We start from the raw sequence: 22,452 nt of genomic DNA on the forward strand, positions 1-22,452 counted from the left end.
AACTTACCAATGAGGTAAGTCAACCAAACTCTCCAGACGCACATGACTAGGTGGGACACATATAAAAAGCTCCAAATGTTGCCCCGAAACCACGTTCCGATACCCGTTCCGGGCAAAAGTCCGTATTGCGCAAAACAGGCCCTAACGATAACTTCCAATGAGGTAAGTCAACCAAACTCATCAGACGCGCATTACTAGGTGGGACACATATTAAAACCTGCAAAAGTTGCCCCAAAACCACGTTCTGATACCCGTTCCGGGCAAAAGTCTGTATTGCACAAAACAAGCCGTAACGGCAGCTTCCCAATGAGGTAAGTCAACCAAACTCACCAGAAGCACATTACTAGATGGGACAGATATAATAAACTCTGAAATTTCCATGAAAGTCAGGTTCTGTTACCCATTCTGGGCCATAGTTCATATTCCCAAAATTAGCTGGAAAAGAAAATTATGGGGGAGGAAAATGAGGCACTATTGTCGGGAAATTGCCTCGAAAGGCAACTTCTATGTGTGTGAATGCAATCAAATAAACCACTTTCATTGTACTAATTGGAACATTTAATAAACTTTCTCAGAATCCAGAGTGAAGTTGTGCAAAGATGGTTTCCTACAGAAGCCCATAGTTGTCATGTGGTTTGGTAGTGTGCTTAAAATATCAGTCTATGATGGCATTGTTGGGATTGGGCTGTCTCATTCCATCATGAAGCTTACAATGACCTGTGGCTATTCACATCTTTCAACCTAACCTATCCCACAGGGTTATTACAAAATTGGGAAAGACCACTGTAGTTCACCATGCGTTTCTGGGTGGCGGGTGGGATATAAATGTTCTGCCAAAAAAGCCCAGGTCTTTTGAGGATTGCCATGGGAGTACTGGAGGCTGTGTTCCAGGAAGTCCAAAAACGCGGCCCCCAACCCCTTCCAGGGCTGATGGAGGCCTTCCCCCTCAGCCCTTTCCCCCAAGAAATTGGGTGCCAGCCCCGGTTGTCCTGGAGATCTCCGTGTTTCCAGAGGTCTCCTGGGTTTTCTGGGTCATCTGGTCACCCTTATCACACCAGGAGACAAAGCATTAATGCCCACATTCCACAATCTTGACAGGTACCCCTCCCCTCCCCAAACATGGAATTTATTTTTAAAAGCCAATCACACAATTTTTAATTGTATGTTAGGTGCCTTGAATAGGTTAGCCCCATGTGAATAAGAGGGAGCTAGGTTGACCATTTGATTGATTCAGTATAACCCATTGTCATTGGCTGTGATGTTCTGAAGCTTTATTAACATATACGCTTCTTTAGTCATATTCTTTATGAAAACATGAATACAAGAAAAATAACCACAAACAGTCTCCAGCAAAGGAGATCGTTACCTTGTCGTGGTGCTGGAGCTTTAGCACCTCAAGGATGCCATGATCTAAACCGTGAAGGGACACCCAAGACGGGAAGGTCATGGTAGAGAGGTCAGACTAAATACGATCCCTGGGGAAGGCAATGGCAACCCACCCCAGTATTCTTGCCATGAAAACTAAATGGATCAGTACAACCAGAGATATGTCAGTATACCATCGGAAGATGGGACCCCCAGGTCGGAAGATGGTCAAAATGCTACTGGGGAGGAACAGAGGATAAGCTCAACTAGCCCCAGATGTGATGACGCAGCTAGCTCAAAGCCGAAAGGACGGCTAGCGGCCGACGGTGCTGGTGGTGAACGACGAATCCGATGTTCTAAAGATCAACACACCATAGGAACCTGGAATGTAAGATCTATGAGCCAGGGCAAATTGGATGTGGTTATTGGTGAGATGTCAAGATTAAATATTGATATATTGGGTGTCAGTGAACTGAAATGAACTGGAATGGGCCACTTCACATCAGATCACCACCAGATCTACTACTGTGGACAAGAGGATCACAGAAGAAATGGAGTAGCCTTCATAATTAATAATAAAGTGGCTAAAGCAGTGCTTGGATACAATCCAAAAAATGATAGAATGATCTCAATTCAAATTCAGGGTAAGCCATTTAACATCACAGTGATCCAAATATATGCCCCAACCACAGATGCTGAAGAAGCAGAAGTAGATCAGTTCTATGAGGATCTGCAGCACCTACTGGATAATACACCAAAAAGAGATGTTATTTTCGTTACAGGAGACTGGAACGCTAAGGTGGGCAGTCAAATGACATCTGGAATTACAGGTAAGCATGGACTAGGAGAACAAAATGAAGCGGGACATAGGCTGATAGAATTCTGCCAGGACAACTCACTGTGCATAACAAACACTCTCTTCCAACAACCAAAAAGACGGCTTTATACATGGACTTCACCAGATGGCCGACACCGAAATCAGATTGACTAAATCCATTGCAGCCAAAGGTTGAGGACATCTATACAGACAGTAAAAACAAGACCTGGAGCTGACTGTAGTTCAGATCACGAACTTCTTATTGCACAATTTAGAATCAAACTAAAGAGAATAGGGAAGACCAACAGATCAGTTAGATATGAGCTCACTAATATTCCTAATGAATATGCAGTGGAAGTGAAGAATAGATTTAAGGGACTAGATTTAGTAGATAGGGTCCCAGAAGAACTATGGACAGAAGTTCGCAACATTGTCCAAGAGGCGGCAACAAAAAATGTCCCAAAGAAAAGGAAAACCAAGAAGGCAAGATGGCTGTCTGCTGAGACACTGGAAGTAGCTCAAGAAAGAAGGAAAGCAAAAGGCAACAGTGATAGGGGGAGATATGCCCAATTAAATGCAAACTTCCAGAGGTTAGCCAGAAAAGATAAGGAATTATTTTTAAACAAGCTATGTGCGGAAGTGGAAGAAGACAATAGAATAGGAAGGACAAGAGAACTCTTCCAGAAAATTAGAAACATCGGAGGTAAATTCCAGGCAAAAATGGGTATGATCAAAAACAAAGATGGCAAGGACCTAACAGAAACAGAAGAGATCAAGAAAAGGTGGCAAGAATATACGGAAGATCTGTATAGGAAGGATAATAATATTGGGGATAGCTCAGATGGTGTGGTCAGTGAGTTAGAGCCAGACATCCTGAAGAGTGGGGTTGAATGCTTAAGAAGCATTGCTAATAATGCTAATGAAGCAATGCTTAAGAAGCATTGCTAATAACAAGGCAGCAGGAGACGACGGTATCCCTGCTGAACTGTTTAAAATATTGCAAGATGATGCTGTCAAAGTGATGCATGCCATATGCCAGCAAATTTGGAAAACACAAGAATGGCCATCAGACTGGAAAAAATCAACTTCTATCCCCATACCAAAAAAGGGAAATACTAAAGAATGTTCAAACTATCGTACAGTGGCACTTATTTCACATGCCAGCAAGGTAATGCTCAAGACCCTGCAAGGTAGACTCCAGCAATTCATGGAGCGAGAATTGCCAGATGTACAAGCTGGGTTTAGAAAAGGCAGAGGAACTAGAGACCAAATTATTATTTATTATTATTATTATTATTATTTATTTATATAGCACCATCAATGTACAATGTAAATTGCCAATATCCGCTGGATAATGGAGAAAGCCAGGGAGTTCCAGAAAAACATCTATTTCTGTTTTATTGACTATTCTAAAGCCTTTGACTGTGTGGATCATAACAAACTGTGACAAGTTCTTGGTGGTATGGGGATACCAAGTCATCTTGTCTGCCTCCTAAGGAATCTGCATAACGAACAAGTAGCAACGGTAAGAACAGACCACGGAACAACAGATTGGTTTAAGATTGGGAAAGGAGTACGGCAGGGTTGTATACTCTCACCTTACCTACTCAACTTGTATGCAGAACACATCATGCGATGTGCTGGGCTTGACGAATCCAAGGCTGGATTTAAAATCGCAGGAAGAAACATTAACAATCTCAGATATGCAGATGACACCACTTTGATGGCTGAAAGCAAGGAGGAGCTGAGGAGCCTTATGACAAAGGTGAAAGAAGAAAGTGCAAAAGCTGGGTTGCAGTTAAACCTCAAAAAAACCAAGATTATGGCAACCAGCTTGATTGAGAACTGTCAAATAGAGGGAGAAAACGTGGAGGCAGTGACAAACTTTGTATTTCTGGGAGCAAAGATTACTGCAGACGCTGACTGCAGCCAGGAAATCAGAAGACGCTTACTTCTTGGGAGGAGAGCTTGAGGGAATGGTATTAAAGGCAAAACTGAAGTACTTTGGCCACATAATGAGAAGACAGGATACCCTGGAGAAGAGGCTGATGCTAGGGAAAGTGGAAAGCAAAAGGAAGAGGGGCCGACCAAGGGCAAGATGGATGGATGATATTCTGGAGGTGACAGGCTTGACCTTGGGGGAGCTAGGGGTGGCGACAGCCGACAGAAAGCTCTGGCGTGGGCTGGTCCATGAAGTCACGAAGAGTCGGAAACGACTGAACGAATAAACAACAAACCACAAACAGTAAGAACAAAAACAATGTACATAATATCTATCTATATACTCTCTCTCTCTCTCTCTCTCTGTGTGTGTGTGTGTGTAAATGTAAATGCTAACATATAGCACCTGTTAACATAAATTTTTGCCTACAGTGTAGATTATTCATTTCTCACAACACTTTGGACATTTGAATATAGCACGAGAAGCTTGATTTATCTCAAGGCAAGAGAGATGGTACCAGTCCTGACATGCTCCCTCGCACAGAACCATGGTGTCTTCCTTGGGTTTCTTGCACTGATCACCCATTAAGCACAAAGACCAAGATGAAGTGTAATACTGTTGTATTGCTGAAGACAAGAACTGGATTGCAGAGAATGCTCCTTTTGGTGATTTTCTAGAAACAGGACTATTGAATTGCTTAATTTCTCTCTTGTTTATTTGCTTCTTTATTCTCTGCTGCTGTCTCTGCATTAAACTTGGCTATGGAAGAAATGATTTGTGCTTGAGAAGTCCATTTGCAATCCACTGCCGTACAGGCAGCATGTCTGCTGGGAAAGGGGCAGGTGAGCCACTGCATAGCACATGTGCAAAGAGACATACAAAAAGTTTGGTTGACTTACCTCATTGGGAAGCTGCCGTTATGGCCCGTTTTGAGCAAAATGGGTTTTTGCCCGGAATGTGTATTGGAACGTGGTTTCGGGGCAACATTTGGAGCTTTTTATACATATAAAAAGCCCCACCTACATATTTATACATATAAAAAGTCCCACCTAGTCATGTGCGTCTGGTGAGTTTGGTTGACTTACCTAATTGGGAAGCTGCCGTTACGGCCCATTTTGCGCAATACACGTTTTTGCCCGGAATGGGTATCTGAACGTGGTTTCAGGGCAACTTTTGGCGCTTTCTATATTTGTCCCACCTTGTCATGTGCATCTGGTGAGTTTGGGTCATTTATCTCATTTGGAAGCTGCCATTACGGCCCATTTTGCGCAACATGCAACAACTTAGTAGTCTAGTCTGAGTTGTGCTCAAGGCCACCCCACTTTGGCTCCTGTCTGAATAGGAATTGAACCCAGGACCTCCTCGGCCCGTGTCCAACATTCCGTCACGCAATGGGGAGTAAATCTGTAAATGCCTGTTAGTCATAATCACTGAACTACATCATGGCTGCAAGCAATGAAAGCTTAAATGCCATTGTATGAGCCGTGGTATCACTTGTATAAAGAGTCTGCGCCATATTTAACATTTATTATTTAGTTGTAATTACCTAAGCCTTTGTTGTAACAAGAAATGGCCCAGGATTTGCTGAAACTGTATCCTATTATTTCCCTTGCCTCATGCTGAGAGTTTCATTTTTATTTTATTTTTAATGCAACAAATTCCCAGGTGCCTCAGGGCTTCAGTGCAAATATTGTAATTTGCACTGAACACTAGTGATATCCAGAAAGAACTATTTTTGCTAAAAACAAACCCCTCAAATCTCACCAGACTTCCCTACATCAGAAAATATCATCATAACCTAAAGAAGTGAAGGAAAGAATAGTGTTAAATACCTACCAGGATTTATAATAGCCTTTGGATTTCTTAGGCTGGGTTATGAAGCATTACTAGAGCTTATTAGACCAGGAGCCAACCTAGCCATGGAGAGTGGAGGGAGAGCAGTTTGAGGCCCTTTGCGACCTGTGACGCTCTCCCCAATCTGCAGCCCTCTTGAAAAGCTGCATCTTCTGAAAGCCATTTTCATCCATATCTTTCACTGAAAGTGGCTCCCAGCAGGCGCTACACCCTCATTAAATCCTGGATGCACCTCTGTGACCCGGCAGTGCTGTGGTCAGGGGGTGATACTGCCCCTCCCCCTCCCCTCTTTTTCCCTATTGGCATTACTGTCTCCAGTCAGAGCAACTAGCCTGCCTTTCCAATTCGTAAAATCACTACCGCACTCTTTCTAGCCTCCATAATTATGCAGTTCTTGCTTTCTCCAAGGAGGTTATCTACCCCACATTTCGCATTCATAAATGTGCTACAGCTCTATTCCCAGTCTCCACTGTTGCGCGGTTGTAGCTTTCCCCAAGGAAATGACCTACGTCATGTTTCTCATTCATAAAAGTGCACTATTCCTAACCTCCACAATTGTGCAGTTGTAGCTTTCACCAGGCAGAGGGTCTAACCTGCCTTTTCATTCATAAAACCTCAAGAATTGCAAAGTTAAAATATCTAGACTGCAGTTCCCAGCAACACAGCAACAGTGGGGGGCCTGGACAGGGGTGGGGAACAAGCCTCTCCTATTTGTTGAGCTGCACCTCTGGGCTTGATGACATTCAGCTCTCCTCCCTGACTCCACACACCCAACCCCGAAGATGGAAGAAATCAAACATAAATCTTTCTACAGCTATAGTAGCACCCATACAGGAGCAATTCCAGGACACCGTCGGCTTGGCCCCAGTGCATCTGTACTGGAGCTGTGTGCAAAAAGCTGATCAGCGGTTTGTCCCGTGAAGGGCAAATCCAACACTTCTTCATCTCCTAAAGAACTGGCATGATTACTACTTTTTAAAGAAGGCTCCACATGTGGCAGCTGGATCAGGAAGAACTACACATCTGGCACCTGGTTTTGTAGAGGATTCCTCACTTTACTCAGAATACGCACATAGAAGATTCTGGGGGATGTCTATACGGCTTCTTTACTTTGACCTAAATGTGCAGATTCACGTTTCAGGACACATGACGCAGCTGCACATTCGCCACAACTTTGGGCTTTTAACATGATAATGTGCAAATTCGTAGTTGCGATTTACCACGACTTATCGATCAACCTTCGAGTTTGCACCGCATTAGAGTTATGTGGCCTTGGGGGAGTTAAATCACATTTTGACATGTGGGCAGAGGTTTGAGAGCAGGGCAAAGTGATTGGCCGGTTTCCCGCCTATCCACCTATTGCATCCTCTGGCTGCCTCATTCCTTCCCGCCATTTTCATGTTGAATTACATGAATGCGGAGGTCCACAGATGGAGCTTTTAAAATTAAAACAAAGGGGGGGGGAATGGACAGCGAGAGGGAGGAGACGTGCTCAGTCCCCCTCTCGCATCCTCCTCTGCTGCCTCATTCCTTTCCCCCCTCGGTTTTCCTCTTATATGAATCTGCGGAGCTCCACAGATCAAGCTTTAGCATTCCGCAGCCTTGTATGTGCGCATTAATAACTGCTGCAGTGTGATGCTCTTTCCATAGATTTGAATCTACAAAAATTCAGGTTTATATTTAATGAGGAGCAATCCCATTGTCGTATAGATGGGGGGCCTGGTTGCAGATGGCCCCTGGATGGCTCAGAGTGCATGTGCATTAAGTTGCAGTGTGGTACTCCCTGGATGATTTTGTTCATTGCAACCAGTGTTGTATAAAGACTTTTAAGTCCTCTGTGTGAACATAGCAAGTTGTTTGTGCTCAAAGCTGTGGTTGGAAAAATCTTGCTTTTTAAAGCAGATGACTGATTGCTGGCCAAGGCAATGCATTCTTGAGCACAAACTGTGTTTAATCTGAAAAGCAGATTAAACACAGTTTAATCCAGATTTTTTGGCTGATTTGCTATGAGTAAAAGCTTATGAATGCTGCTACATAACCTAACAGTAACCCAGTTCATAGAAATAGGAAGTAATTCTCCATGTCTTTGTTCTTCATTTTACAGCACCACTATCCAACACTTTCTCTAAACCTAAACTCTTGAAACAACAAAGAAAAGTCCTCCTGGTAAGTAGCCCCACAGAGGCTAGTTCTTTCTTTACTTTCAGTCTGGCTGTTGTATGGATTTGATTTCTTCTCTCCTGTGTATGGGGATATCTCTTTCAGCAATGCTCTGGGAGTTTTCAATGGCACTGATTTTTTATGCCAGAGCCAGAACTGTATTGAATTGTTTATTTATATATTATTATCTTGTCTTTCATCCAAGGAGTTCAAGGCAATCTATGTGTTTATATACACAGACAGACAGAGAGTGAGTGAGTGAGTTTATCCTCACATTAACGCTGTGAAGTAGATTAGTTTGGGAGAGCATGCCTTGCTCAAGGAATGCACAGCTTGTGGACCATGGGCCACTTACAACCACCACCACCCCACATGGCTTTTGTGCACCTCCCTATACAGCCACCAAATTTACTGCCGCTGCTCACCTCCTGATCTCCTACTGATTCTGCCATCACCAGCCCACTGCCACTCATAGGGTGACCCTATGGAAAAGAGGACAGATCCCCTGTCTCTTGAACAGTTGTATAGAAAAGGGAATTTCAGCAGGTGTCATTTGTATGCATGCAGCAGCTGGTAAAATTCCCTCTTCATCACAACAGTTAAAGCTGCCGGAGCGCTGCCCTCTTTTGTTTCTGGTTGCTCCTTTTCATAGGGTCAACCTAGCCACTCACCCTTTCCCCCCCCCCCCGCCAGTCCCCTCCAGCAATGCTCTAGTGCAATATTTCACTGAGCTGGCCTGCTGTGAGTGCAGGAGGACAAAGCCTCTTTGAGGAGACAATCTGGCAGCCACTGTCAAAAGGCTCTGGGACTGTCCTGGGTCTCTCAGTGTTGGAAATGGGATATTTCCAAAAAAAAAAAGATATTTTTACCTCTCCCATTCCCACTGTCCCTAGATCTGAACAGGCAGGGATGAGGACGTTTAAATCTCTCCCTCTGCACTTAGATATGGGGGGTTGGAAGAGTTGGGGGGGGTATGTGTGTACACATATGCAGCCCCTGTTGCCCTATACTATACTAGATGTGGCACTCAGGAACAAACATATTGTGCACCCTTGCAATAAACTATACAGCTGATTGCTGGTTTGAAATAGTGCTGCTTTGGGTGGTCAGGGGCCTCTTACTGGCCCCCAAGAGGAGAACCCAGACCTTTCTACAGCCTGCTGTGACCAATTTGCCCAGCACTTTGCAGCCAAAATCGCTCGGATCTGCTCTAACTTGGATGCTATAGTTGATACAGACCCAGTGGATGTAACTCTGGCACCTGCTTGTCCAATATTATTGGATACCTTTCAATTTGCACAGCCCGGTGATGTGGACAGGATCCTTGGAGAGGTGAGAGCCACCACGTGTGTACTGAATCGTTGCCCTTCCTGGCTTAATAAAGCAGCCAGAGGAGGACTGGCTGAGTGGGTAAGTGGAGTGATCAATGCCACCCTTTGCCAGGGCAGGGTGCCAGCCTGTTTGAAGGAGGCAGTGGTAAGACACACATTGAAAAAGCCCTCCTTGAACTCCACTGTGTTGGATAATTACTGTCCAGTCTGCAACATCCCATTTTGGGGCAAGGTATTGGAGCGTGTGGTGGCCTCCCAACTCCAGGAATTCCTGGATGAGATGGATTATCTAGATCCCTTTCTATCTGGCTTCAGGCCTGGTTATGGGATGGAAACAGCTCTGGTCGCCTTGGTGGATGACCTACACCGGGAACTGGACAGGGGGAGTGTGTCCCTGCTGGTTCTGCTGGACCTCTCAGCGGTGTTCGATACCATCAACCATGGTATCCTTCTGGGCTGCCTTGCTGGGATGGGACTTGGAGGCACTGTTTTACAAATGGCTCTCCTGCCCAAGTGTTTCTGTCTCTCTTGCCCAGCTTTGCCCATTCTCTCTGGCTGCCCCGTTTGCTTTGAATGCTCTTCCAGAGCAACTATGTACACGAGTTCCATTGTAGATTTTAAAATGCGTTTGAAAACTCATTTGTTTTCGCTTTTGGTATTTTAGCTTGATTTACTGTTCTTATTATTATGATTATTCTCTTATTTCTGCTTTGTGAACCCCTTCCCCCCTTCATATGTTTTAATGTGATTTTAGATTGTAAGCCTCTAGGCAGGGTATCGCTGTTTTATTTGTATATTTTGTACAGCACCAAGTACATTGTTGGTGCTATATAAATAAATTATTATTATTATTATTATTATTAATAATAATAATAATAATAATAATAAGGGTGGGCCCAGAAGGAGTCCCTCAAGGCTCTGATTCCCCCCCCCCCCCGGCTATTTAACATATTCATGAAACTGTTGGGAAAGGTTGTCCGGAGTTTGGGGGTGCGGTGCCACCAGTATGCAGATGACACCCAATTCTACTACTCCTTTCCATCCAATTCCAAGGAAGCTGTGTCTGTTTCTGTCAGCAATAATGGACTGGATGAAGGCGAACAAATTGACGCTTAATCCAGACAAGACAGAGGTTCTCCTGGTCAGTCAAAAGGCAGATCAGGGAATAGGGATTCAGCTTGTACTGGATGGGGTTACACTCCCCCTGAAGACATAGGTCCACAACTTGGGTGTGTTGAGGTAGCTAAGTTTTTCTTGTTAGAGAGAAGACAGCTGGAAGATTTTAATGTGCAGAGACACAGCCAAACACAGCAAAGATAACCAGAAACCACAAAATTTAGTTTGATAAAAATATATTTACAGCATACGTGGCACATAACATAATACTCACAGCATAACAGCACATACAGGAGAGAAGTAAGGTACATTCATACACTGGGCATATATATATATATATATATATATATATATATATATATATATATATATCAGATTATCTGTACAACCAATTTAGCCAATAATTGGCAATCAAGTCACCCCACAAAATGCCCTGCCAAAGTCCAGGTGGCTGGCCTTGATGATTAACAGCCTTCTGCATAATCTTCTTCTGTGGGCAAACCTAAAACTGTGGATAATGGAAATCCTAACCCGGACACCCCTTCATTTACATTTTTCCAACAGTTTTAGCATTGTACAGACACTTTAAGACATTTCTCCCTGAAACCTAATGTTTCACATAACTCTGAATGTCTTACCATCCCTAATGGTTTTGTGAACAAGTCAGCAACATTACTTTTAGTGTCACAATACCCCAGCTTGATGGTTTTATTATTTATATGTTCCTTTACATTTTTATATTTGATGGCAATATGTTTGGTTCTGGACTTGAACATATCAGCTTTTGCCAGAGCAATGCAGGACTGAGAATCACAATGAACAGGAACTGGTAGAGTAAAAGAAATATCAAAGTCCTTTAGCAGCTGTAAAAACCATGTCAGTTCACCACAGAGCTCTGACAAAGCTGCATACTTCGCTTCACACGAGGAAGTGGAAATAAAAGCTGTTTCCTGACTCTTCAGGTGATCAAAGAGTTGCCATACAGCACTACTAAACCAGTTGTTGATTTGCGATCGTCAACACAGCCTGCCCAATCGCTGTCTGAGAAGCACTGAATTTCTTCATTTTGCTCTGCTGATAACGTTAAACAAAAATCCTGTGTCCCCTTCAAGTACCTTAGCACCCATTTAATAGCTTGCTAGGCTGGCAGAGTTGGTGCTGCAACAAACCTGCTAAGGATTGAAATTGCGTTTGCAATATCTGGGCGTGTCCAAAAAGCTAAATAAAGCAACGTGCCCACCACTGAGTGGTAAAGATCTGGGTTATTAAAACTCTCCCCCTGAAGATTCTTTCTAACATCAACAGTCAGAGGACTCTTTACACTCTTGCAATCTTTCATTCCACAAGATTCTAACAAATTTAGGATTTTTTGTTTTTGACTCAGTTGATAATTGCCATCTTCATCCTTTGTGATATCTACTCCTAGGTAGTGCTTCACATCACCCAAAGACTTTAACTTGTACTTTTTTTGTAACTGATTTGAAACTTTCTGAATTTGGTCAGTGGTACTCCCTGACACTAGAAGATCATCAACAAAGGCCAAAATCAACATGTAATCCTTGCCTTTCCCTCTGGTGTACAAACATGGATCAGCCATGCTTCTCTTGAATCCTAGGTCATCCACCAATGTAGAGTTTAGACATTGATTCCAGCATCTAACTGACTGCTTAAGACCATAGACTGCTCTCTTTAGAAGCCACACTTCCAGGCTGACCACTAAAACCCTCTGGATGTTTCATATAAATCTCTTCTTGTAACTCAGAATTCAGATATGCGGTCTCAAAGTCAAACTGGGAAATTTTCATTTTCCTTTTGGCAGCAACTGTTAACAACATTCTCAAAGATTCAGCTTTATACGTTGGAGAAAGCGTTTCATCGTAATTTTCCCCCTTCACTTGATTACCTCTGGCAACCAAACGTGCTTTGAACTTTTCCTGCCCTGACTCTAGATGCTTTATTTTAAACACCCATCTGCAAGTCATGGTACGTTTTCCTTCTGGCAATTGCGTTTCTACATACGCGTGGTTTTGTTTGAAACTATCAAGCTCCGCTTGCATAGCTTTCTGCCAAAGTTGCCTCTCTTGGGCATTCGAAGACATGACCTCTGTATAAGACTGAGGATCACTGCCTACAAGAAAAATCTCGTCTGCAAAGCGTGCAGGCGGAATTCCTTTCGTGGACCTCTCAGATCTCCTTGGCAACGGCCTTTAATTAGCCAGGAGCAGATCTCCTGCTCCTGGCTAATTAAAGGTTCAGCTCTTGCAGGACTTTCTGTTAACCCCTGAGGAACCGGATTTCTTTCAGTGCTGCTGCTGAGCTCCAACAACACATCAGAATTTCCATGAATTTTGGCCCAATTCTGTTCCTCAAACTGTGCAGACTTAGAAACTAAAATTTTCCCATTACTTAACAGAAACCTCCAGCTCGTGCCTTGGTAGCCTACGAACCTTAACCTTACAGCTCTTGCTCCCCGCTTTCACCTTTGGCAAAGAGGAATGTTTACAACTGCGTAGCTGCCCCAAGTTCGAAGATGTTTTAAACTCGGCTTTCGCCAAATAACAAGTAATACAGGTTGTTGTTTATCACACTAGACCATGTCAAATTGCACAGCATATTTGCAGTTCTAAAAGCTTCAGCCCAAAGGCTTTTTTCAACCCCACTGTCTTACAATAAACAGTCTTTGATACTTTGCAGGAATCCAATTCTTCTTTCCACAGATCCATTTTGCCAGGGTGCTTTTGGATCAATTAGTTTGTGAGTTATGTCAAGCCTTGTACAGAACTTCTGGAATTCTGCATTCACGAACTCTCTTCCACGATCACTCTGAATGGCTTTGACCTGCTTTTGGAAAAACCTTTCCACCCAAGCTATCCACAATTTAAAGTAGGTTATACAATCACTCTTCTGTTTGAGCACATAAACCCACAAAAACCTGGTACAATCATCCAGCAAAACCAAAGCATACTTTGCACCCCCTATACTCTTTTGAAAAGGGCCGCAGAGATCCGTATGCACTAAATCCAGGCTTGGCTTTGCTCTCCATTCCCTGGTTGAAGGAATGTTAGCAACTCTGGATTTTGAAAGCTTACAAACTGTACAATCAAGGTACTTGCTACAGTTTTTCAGTTTTACCCCTTCACCGCACTCAACAGTTTTTGCTAAGGCTTTAAAGTTAGCATGACCCATCCTCCTGTGGAGTAAATGCACACAATTGTTATGGGGAAGAATATTGTTAGCCATACGACCTGTTTGAGCCACACATGGCTTTTCCCCTTCATCTTTTGACTCCATATAGAACAATCTGTCCTTTTTCAAAGCTGTCCCGTGCACTTTTCCATCTCGCTCCACAAAACATCTGTTGTCCATAAATCGAACAGTGAATCCAAGCTCCGTTGTTAGCATAACCACCTTCATTTTCTAAAGTGAAATAGTGCTGCTTTGGGTGGTCAGGGGCCTCTTCTAAAGTATAGTGTCCGTTATACACCAGGCGAAATGTCACGTACCAGGGCGTCTTCAAGGGTGTCTTCTTGGAAACTGTCTTATCTATCCAAAACAATAGCTTCACGGCTCCAGGTGGAAAGTTAACTTGTAGTAACTTACTGTTACAAAGGGATTGTTTTGCAGAAGATAAGAAGGCTCTGGTGTTACGTTCTGATTGGTTAATATTGCTATGGGGCACTGCCCCTTTCAGGCTTGAAAAGCTGTGCTGAATTTCCAATTCTTTGTCTGACTGTTGCTTTCAAGACTCTCAGATCTTGATTATAATCAATAAAGCACTTTTGGACCCTTTGTCGCTGGAAAGTGTGGAGTTGTTCTTGGGGGCTGAATTGGATCTCGTCCCTAAGGGCAAGAACTTGTCTAACACCGTCATCGTTGACACTCCTAGCGAACAATACTTTAAATCTGGCACAAATAGAACATCATGCAAGTTCAAATTCAAAGAGGATACGGTGCAGGTTCCTCGGCCCGCGACCTTGGCCATTCTTCCGTCTGCTAAGCTGACTTCCTTGAGCGTAGATTTTTCCAAGCCGACAAACAAATCCTTCCAGTTGCTTATGGTACGACTACATGCTGAGTCGATAAGCCAAACTCCATCTGTCTCACATTGAACTGCTGAAACAAAAAATGCTTGCCCGTCTTGAGCTTCCTTGACACGGACAGTGTCAGGTTTCAAACGAACTCGGCAATCTTGCTTGAAGTGTCCTGGCTTTCCACAACGAAAACATTTCAGCTTTGTCTTCCGCTCCAGTTTCCTGGCAACAGCATAAGCACTTTCAACTCCTTCTGCCAAACTTTTAACTCTTTCCTCACCAGCAGGCTTCCGTTCCTGGATTTCAGTGGCTTTTCTCTCAAGCCGCTTCTGTTCCTCAGCGAGCAAACTTCCAGAAATAAAGTTTAACGACAAGTCCTGCACAGGCGTACTTTCAAGAGTTGTTACAAGTACATCATAAGAAGTTGGCAAACTTGATAAAACAACATAACACTTGTTTTCTTCTGAAAAATTCATGCCTGCAGCGCTGAGCTGGCTAAAACAATCATGCAGAAACTGAAGATGTTTTGCAACATTCCCACCTTCTTGCATTCTGGTGCGATAAATCTGTCTGGTAATGTTTATGCGTGCCCCAGCTGTTTCTCTTACATAGACTGTTCTTAATTTATTCCAGATCACATTTGGTGCGTCTCTCCGTTCTATGTAAGACAGCTGTTCATTCTGCATACAAAGCACAATTAAAGCTTTTGAGCGCTCTGTTCAAAGATCCACTCACGCTGTTGATCTGGTTCAAGCGCCCCCGGCCGTGGATTAGCTACTGCATACCACAAACCGTCCTTCTTCAGACTCATCTCCATTTTAAATGACCAAGACAAATAATTACTGTCTCTTAACTGCTCCATGGGAACATGCGTACCCATCTGGACCTGTGCCATCGTCCCAAGCTGAATTCCAACCTTGCTCGACTCCTCCACATCCGACCAGCTCTCTTCGTCAGAAACTTTGGTGGTTGAGTCAGCAAACTTTGCCTCTTCTTCCAGCATTCCAGACTCCTGCACTGACTTCCAAGACAAACGGCTCTCGAAGCAGCCTTCCTTGCCTTCCCAACGACTAAACCAGTCACTCCAGGGTTACAGTCAGTTCCACGGTTCGTCTAAGCTGGCATTATTGAACTCAATGGTCTGCTACTGGCTTCTCACTCATCTCAGCTGGTCACACACTGGGCCCATAACCCTGTTGAGGTAGCTAAGTTTCTCTTGTTAGAAAGAAGACAGCTGGAAGATTTTAATGTGCGGAGACACAGCCAAAGACAGCAAAGATAACCAGAAACCACAGAATTTAGTTTGATAAAAAATATATTTACAGCATACGTGGCACATAACATAATACTCACAGCATAACAGCACATACAGGAGAGAAGTAAGGTACATTCATACACTGGGCATATATATATATATATATATATATATATATATATATATATATATATATCTCAGATTATCTGTACAACCAATTTAGCCAATAATTGGCAATCAAGTCACCCCACAAAATGCCCTGCCAAAGTCCAGGTGGCTGGCCTTGATGATTAACAGCCTCCTGCATAATCTTCTTCTGTGGGCAAACCTAAAACTGTGGATAATGGAAATCCTAACCCGGACAGGGTGTACTTCTGGATTCCACCCTGAGCCTGGATGCCCAGGTTTCGGTGGTGGCCAGGAGTGCATTTGCACTGTTAAAGCTAGTGCGCCAGCTGCGTCCATTTGTAGAGATGTCAGACTTGGCCATGGTGACACATGCTTTAATTACATCCCGATTGGATTACTGTAACACGCTCCACGTGGGGCTGCCTTTGAAGAGTGTTTGGAAACTTCATCTGGTTCAAAGAGCTGCAGCCAGAGTGTTGACCAGGGCTGTTTACAGGGAGCATACAACTCCCCTGTTAAAACAGCTGCACTGGCAGCAAAGCTTTTAAAGGGGGAGGGATTTAATCCTTGTCCATGCCATTGAAAATAACTGTGTCCCACATCTGAAGATCCTGCCACTTTTGCCTGCCTCTGAAAGCCCCATCTCCCACTTTTGTGGGAGAGTTCTGTTCCTTCAAGTGGCCAAGGGTGGGGGATTCTTTTCAGCCAAAATTTGAATCCAGGTCTCCCCAGCCTTAGTCCAGCACTCTTACTACTGTATTGCACTAGCTTATTTGTATTGTATTAAAAAAAAAAAAGTCAGGCTCCTGATTCAGAGATTCCTGAAAATTTCAGTATCAGATTTTGCCGTGGATTCCATAGGCCTCTACATGGAACTGCCTTTAAAGAGTCTTTGGAAGCAGAACGCAGCATGGCCCCTATGAACATATCCAGTTCCTTTGATCAGAGCTGCATTAGCAATTAGCTTCCAGGACCAATTCAAGGTGCTGGCTATGACCTGCAAACTAACTTTTAATAGTGAGAAATTGCATTCCTCACCTGTCTCTGTGTGAGCTCAGCCACTCATTAGAATCCGATTACTAGGCTTTATTTGTAATCCCATCTATGCAGGGTTTGCATTGGGGGGAGGGCAGTGTTTTGGCCCTTAGAAGCCAACAACCTAAGGAGAACTGATTGCCATTCTTTAGAATATGGTGTGAGATGTTGTTTATGGCACTTTTAATCTATTGTGTTGAAGTTTCTTCTTTGTTTTATTTGTTGTTTTTATGGCTATGTGTACTACTTAGAGCTGTGGAAAATAAGCTAAGGCATAACATTTTAAAATAAGTTTGCCTCTCTCCAACCCCACATTTATTTGGAAATACTCAAATTTGAAGTTCACAGAAACAACAATTCAAGACTGAAGTTTAACCCCAAAATGTTTGATTGTCTCATGACTGAAAAGCTAATACAACAGATGATGTTTTTCCCTAAAGAAAATGCCAAAGGCTAATCTCTTTTCTTGCGGTGTTTAACATGGTACATTGCAAGGCTTCCAAAAGGAACAATGCTAAATCTTCAATAGTGTTGGAATCATAGAATCACAGAGTTGGAAGACACCTTGGAGATCTACTCCAACCCCCAACTTAAAGCAAGATCTGCAATGCAGGGTGAAACTACAGCAACCCTGACAAATGGCTGTCCATACACTGCTTAAATACTTTGAGTAAAGGATGGCCCATCACCTCCTGAGGCAGTCTGTCCCGATGCTCAATGATTCTTAACCTTAGAAAGTTTTTCCTAGTGTTTAGCCACAATCCACTTCCCTGCAGTTTCCACCCCTTGATTCAAGTCCTGTCCTTTGCACCAATACAATATCTTCTGTTTGAAAGCTCTTCAGATAGTTGAACACCACATTCCCATTGATCTTCAGGCTAAACATACTCACTTCTTTCAAGTGTTCCTTGTGAGAATTGGTTTCCAAACCACTCACCATCCTCCTCTACATGTTCCAGTTTGTCAGTATCCTTAAAATGTGGTGGTCAGAACTGGGCACAGTATTCCAGATGCACCCTGTCTAGCACTGAATTGAGTGGAACTATAGCTTAATGACACACAGCTCTTAGTGTCTAGAGCTATCATACATTAAAGCAGGCTATTGCTGCCAGTATCACATCCCTGGGATAGCCATTCCTGTGGCTTTACCCCACAATTGAGTATCCTGTATTAATATGTCTGGTGAGTATGGAATGTTAGAACTGAGTGGGTGTGGTTTGTGATGTAATAGCTAGGGTGGGGGAAGGAGTATATAGAGTGACTAAGCAGGGTATGTTGAGTTAGTGTGTTGGGTTGGTAGTTGTTGGGAGTGGAGATTGGAATTGTTTGTGGAGTGAGAGGAGATTAATTGCTAGGGATTTAGGATTGGTGTGGGGAGAAAAAGAGGGAGGTGGTTGGTGTGTGTGGGGGTGGAATTTGGATTGGGCAGGATTGGAAGCATTATATTTTCATTTAAAGTTTTTAACATGATAAACTTATTATTATTTTGTTAGCTACCACATGTCAGCTTGGCATTATTTACCTGCCTCACAGTTATCAAACACCCTCACCAGAATATACCCACAGTACATTTAAAAACAGATCCTATATTTAACCTGGTTCCCTCCTAGCTAGGGGAAAGGTTTTATTTAACCCTCCCTCAGGTTTTCAAGTGGTGGTGCTTGGCCTGAGAAGGGTTTATGTGGCGGGCCTGGTATAGGTGTAACGTCGCAATGCCCACTGATGTCCATACGCTGACCACAGGTTTCAGAAACGGAACCTTTTGCACAGTAGGGCTCCATGTGATTAGGTGCTCCATCACACCTACTTTTTTAATTCAGTTTTCATCTGTGGTTTCCCCCTCCATTTCCTCAGTGAGTCGAGCACTGGGGCACTTTCATGTCTGTGCATTGTTGTGCTCTTTCAGTTCATGCATCTTTTCACCTGGAGGGCTACTATGCTGGCAAAATCTCAAGTCCCGCCCCTTGGGAAAGGTTTACAGGGGAGGAGGAGCAAAGGTTTCTTTTCCTAGTTCATCTGCCTACCCTTTTCCAAAGGGTAGGCAGATGAACAATCATTTTAATTTCTTTTGTAAAGGTGATCAGGTCCGCTTCTTTGCTGCAAGGTAACTAAAATGCTTACATCTGTGTAATTTTTAAAGATAAAGAGATCAGACTTGGCATGGTGATAGCTCTTAAGGAGGGCTTTCAGCATGCCAGGCTTGAATCAGATTGGTTCATCCTTTGAGTTTTAAGGTATTTTTTAATCCCTCCCCTAAACCCAATTTTCTGGTAGTCCACAAGTATGAAGGATCGCTCTTCCATTTCTTTGAGCATGCGAAGATGTGCATCTCCAAGTTCATAAACTGCAGAGCTGCTGATTCCCTTACTCAAGAGTAAATTCCATTGATTTCCACTGCATTTACATCCAAGTCATACTAAAAATCCAATGCATGCTTACCTTTGAGTAAACCCCATTGAACAGACAGAGACTTAGAAGTAAACACATATAGAACTGACTTTTAATTAGTGTGGTCACTCAGAAGCTTTGTTTTTAAGTCTAAAAGAGCAAACTGGAAAGAAGTGCTCTGCAACCCTATGTTTCTGAGGTGTTACTTCTGTTTACTCAGAGTGCAGGACATGGATGACATGTGAGTACTGGGCTCAAAAACTGTGTACCAGGCATAGCGAGTGTGCAATCAATCACTGGTGTGATGGAGCTCTAGGACACACAGTTATGCTCACATCCTGCAATTGTGTGCAGGGATTTCTTTTCTGATGACCACACTCAGTGGTCCATTGGTGGTGCTAACCTGGGGATGCAACTCCCAGAGTGAGCCCAGCAGAACAGCCCCATTTCTGCTTCAATGGGTGAGTGCCCTACATATGAATAATGCATGAATGGGGCTTATTACATCTTGTTATTGAACAGTATAGTTCTCTAAGATCCATTTTTAAGCCACTGCGGTGTCACTGTTGGGTCATGTTCAGCTTTATTTTATTTTTTTATTTAGAGTATTTAAATCCTGCTCTTCAGCCAAATAGGCTCCTGGAGCAACTTAAAATAATCACTAAAAAAAGACCGTCCCTGCCTGCAGGCTTACAATCTAAAAAGACATGGCACAAAAGGGGAAAAAAGGAATAGGAAGGGAGGAGGAGAAAAGTCAAGTCTTCCAGCTCTTACTTCCGGCCCTGTTTCCCTCTCCCCTCTCCCTCAACACAGCCTGCTGGTGGTCCCAGCTGAGGGAGCCTTCATAGGGATGGTCTTGTCAATTTTAGCATCTTGTCAACAAGAATATCATAGAAGACATTGCCAAATGATTTACTGAAAGCAAGTTGTACTATATGGCATTCCCATGATCTACCAGGCTAGTCGTTCTATTCTAAAAAGATGGTAAGGTTCTTCATCACAACAGTTAAAGTTGCAGGTGCCCTGCCCTCTTTTAAATCTGGTCACTCTAGTATAGCTCCTTCACCTTTAACTGCTGTGATGAAGAGGGAATTTCACCAGGTCCTCTATATATACAAATGACACCTGCTGAAATTCCCTTTTCTATGCAACTGTTAAAGATACAGGAGCGCTGTCCTCCTTTTCATATAGTCACCCTACCTTATAGGCCCCTTTCAACTCTTCTATTCTATGATTCTAAGCAACCCATTCTATGATTCTAAGCAACCCAAACTTGCAAGGGAGAGTGTCATGAAGGCTAAGGTGCAAAATAAGCGGAGGGTTGTAAGCAATGCTAAAACAACAAGGAGGACTTCTTTGGGGTTATATTCAGAGCAAGAAGCAGTACAAGAAGGAGGAGGTCTGCTGCTTCAGGAAGATGGTGAAGCCTTAATAGGCGACTGAAAGAAAGGAGGAACTACTCAGCTTCTACTTTGTCATCCATATGGTCACCCTACTATAAGGCCATCAAGTCCAACTCCCTGCTCAATGCAGGAATCCACCCTAAAGCATCCCTGACAGATGGTTTTCCAGCTGCCTCTTGAAGGCCTCTAGTGTGGGAGAGCCCACAACCTCCCTAGGTAACTGATTCCATTGTCGCACTGCTCTAACAGTCAGGAAGTTTTTCCTGATGTCCAGCCAGAATCTGGCTTCCTTTAACTTGAGCCCATTATTCCGTGTCCTGCACTCTGGGATGATCGAGAAGAGATCCTGGCCCTCCTCTGTGTGACAACCTTTTAAGTATTTGGTTGTGGTTTTTTTGTATTAATACTTATTTTTATTTTCCACAAAAACCTTTTAAGTATTTGAAGAGTGCTATCATGTCTCCCCTCAATCTTCCCTTCTCTGGGCTAAACATGCCCAGTTCTTTCAGTCTCTGCTGCCTTTGCATTTGTGTTCGCAGTGCTTGGGGCTGCAGCAATTCTTTTGGTGCTCTTCCAAGTCAGTTTACTTTTGTAAACCGCCAAAAGCCCAGAGAGCTTTGGCTATGGGGCAGTATATAAATTTAATAAATAAATGGTTTTTTGCTGCTGCTTTAGTTTTTCTTACCACCATTCACCTGGCACTCACACTCTCATATCAGACTTCTCCACCTGGGCTGCTCGTTGCCTCCCACCATCATTGTTGGAAATCTGGAGCACTACTGGGAACTGTACCTGCTCATCACTTCTGCCCCACAGCCTCCACCTGCCCAAGGAAAATCCAATATCTTCTCTCTACAGAGCAGCCACGCCACCCAGATCTGGGGTTTGTTTGTTACATGCATTGCATTTTCAGTCCATGTGAGAGAAGAAACCCAGCCTCTGGTTGGTCCAAGAGCTCTTGGCTGGTTGCTTTATTTAAATTGGATTAAAGCACAGTCTAATGTTGAGAAATCAGCCAGTTTGTTTGGGGGGGGGGGGAGACTGGTTAGCAGCTCAGTTTATTCTCTTGGATTGAAAGCATGGTGCTACCCAAGAGCAAAGGCTGCCGTCACCATTGCTCACCTCTCCTGAGTTCTTGCTACTCATGGGAGAGGGAGGGGAGAAAGAGGAGTCAGTAGTAGCTGTTCCTGTACCATAGGAGGAGGAGGAGGAGGAGGCAGCAGAGTGGAAGGAAGTGTAAGTGTGTGTGTGTGTGTGTGTGTGTGTGTGTGTGTGGTTTACTGAGGGCAGCTTAAGGGTTTGGTTTATAGCTGGGGGGGATGCTAAGTAATATAAACTTTTGTAGCCTTAGGCTACAAACATGTACCTACTTACCTGGGAATAATCCCCATTGAACTCAAAGGGACTTACTTCTGAGTCAATATGTATAAGATTGCACTCTTAGAGTCATGATTGTGCACTGGGCTGTGATTTCCAGTTTGTTTCCTATTAAATTGTATCAGCAATTGAAGGATATAACTTGTTCAAAAAGAACAGAAGAAATAGAAAGGGAGGCGGAGTTTCACTATATGTTAAAAGTACCTATCACTGCACAGAAATATAGGCGGATCAGACTGGGAGCCCCAT

The 22,452-nt window shown here is 43.4% G+C and overlaps 1 protein-coding gene across 1 annotated transcript in view; it reads left to right on the forward strand.

Moving 5' to 3' along the window:
- The window catches only part of VSTM4 (V-set and transmembrane domain containing 4), a 121,187-nt gene that overhangs the window by 91,456 nt on the left and 7,279 nt on the right, over positions 1 to 22,452 (forward strand). The window contains exon 7 of the mRNA XM_063125881.1: positions 8,083 to 8,144. Within this exon, the coding sequence (XP_062981951.1) occupies positions 8,083 to 8,144 (62 nt within the window). The remainder of the gene's footprint in view (positions 1 to 8,082; positions 8,145 to 22,452) is intronic.

Source organism: Elgaria multicarinata, chromosome 5 (genome assembly GCF_023053635.1).
Source record: "Elgaria multicarinata webbii isolate HBS135686 ecotype San Diego chromosome 5, rElgMul1.1.pri, whole genome shotgun sequence".
Taxonomy (NCBI): Eukaryota; Metazoa; Chordata; class Lepidosauria; order Squamata; family Anguidae; genus Elgaria; species Elgaria multicarinata.